This window comes from Theobroma umbraticum, unplaced genomic scaffold (genome assembly GCF_002168275.2).
Source record: "Theobroma umbraticum cultivar Fairchild unplaced genomic scaffold, ASM216827v3 scaffold_55.0, whole genome shotgun sequence".
NCBI lineage: Eukaryota > Viridiplantae > Streptophyta > Magnoliopsida > Malvales > Malvaceae > Theobroma > Theobroma umbraticum.
Window position 1 is genome coordinate 1,248,247 of NW_018397270.1, and position 1,649 is coordinate 1,249,895.

At 25.2% G+C, this 1,649-nt stretch overlaps 1 protein-coding gene across 1 annotated transcript in view; it reads left to right on the forward strand.

Moving 5' to 3' along the window:
• Position 1: 1 nt before the first annotated feature.
• The window catches only part of LOC110426393 (leucine-rich repeat receptor protein kinase HPCA1-like), a gene marked incomplete at its 5' end in the record, with an annotated part of 4,973 nt that continues 3,325 nt past the window's right edge, over positions 2-1,649 (forward strand). The window contains 2 exons of the mRNA XM_021441606.2: positions 2-53; positions 146-282. Of these exons, the coding sequence (XP_021297281.1) occupies positions 2-53; positions 146-282 (189 nt within the window). The remainder of the gene's footprint in view (positions 54-145; positions 283-1,649) is intronic.

A 1,649-nucleotide genomic window follows, 5' to 3' on the forward strand; every position in this document is an offset into this window, starting at 1 on the left:
TTATCGTCAGAAGAAGAGAGCAGAAGGAGCAACCAAAGAGAGCAATCCTTTTGGTATGATAAGTATTTCATTTACCCAGCCTTTTCAAGTTCATTGTATGGAATATCTGGGGTTTTATGACTGATTCTCTTCTGTTAAAACACAGTACACTGGGATCGTAAGAAGAGCAGTGGCAGCATACCTCAGTTAAAAGGAGCAAGACGCTTCTCTTTTGAAGAGCTTAAGAAATACACAAACAATTTTTCAGAAGCCAATGATATTGGATCGGGGGGTTATGGAAAGGTTAATTTTGACTCTCAGTGTCTCTCTCTATTGCACCTGTGTGCCTAGTTGTGCTCGTCAAAAACATGTATCCCTATGGCACCTTGGCCACATAGAGGTGGTCTCATTTGCACAACTCCATGTCTTGTTACTGGTTTGGACTAATGCCTGACTGCTGCAAGACACTTGAGGCCGAGCCTTCTTATAGGATGACCCTTCCAAAATTTTAAAATTTTTTTACATAATACATAAATTTTTTAAAATTTTTTATAAATTTTCTTAATGACCTCTCCAAAATAATTTTTTATTTAATAATTAATATAAATAAAAAATAAGAAAATAATTTTATATGTTTGACTCAATTCTAAAGTTTTTTTAATTTGTTCTTTCAATTTATATTATTATTATTATTATTTATTTATTTAATTATTTATTTTTATTTTATTTACTCATATGTTTTAAATTTTTATAGATTTTCTTTCATAAATTTCTACAAATCATCAATCATATTCCTTTTCTTTTTTGTTATGTCATATGTGGATTCTATCTTCTACTTGTCATGTTTTTTCTTTTTGTTATGTGAATTTTATTTTCTATGATTTTAATCTTTAAAAATAAATAAATTATTATATAATCTTCAAATATAAGTTCTAGTGTTGCATTGTTGTTTAGAATTTCTTCAATATATCATTTTTTATTCAAAATAACTAATTCATTCTAGCATGTATGTTGCAAACTTTAAGTAACAAGGATATACATGCAAATTAATAGAATTAAATAATTATATTTCTTTCAATACAATTTTATTCATGATATATATATTTTTAATGGCTCTCAAAATAATTATTTTATTTAATAATTAATTTTATTCTTCAAATTGTTTAATAAAATTAGAGTCATTATAGTTAGCATGCTACTAGTTAATCCCAAGAAATAAATTTTAAACTAACATGTGAAAACCTATCAAATTTAAAAATAAAAAATAAAAGTGAGTCTACTAATCCAAACTTATTAAGTTTTAATATAAATGTAAGCATGTCATAACATATTATATCTTAATAGTCTAACATAATAGGTTATCATAACATATTATATCTCAATAGTTTAATCTAATAACCCAATATGTTAATTAACAATTTAAGAGGCAAATAGAAAATAAGAGGAGAGCTAGAACACACAAAGTAAAGAAATAATTTATTTGAGTTCGAAAAATTACTTTTTTTTCCACTCTTGTGCTTAAAGAGTGAGAGAGACTCATTTTATAATTCTATTTAGTCATATATATAAATGACATTATCATCATTGTTAATATGCATTTTTTTGTAAGTCCATTGTCTTTTGAATTTTATTTAATTTTTTAAATGAGTGATAATTGAATTATATATAAA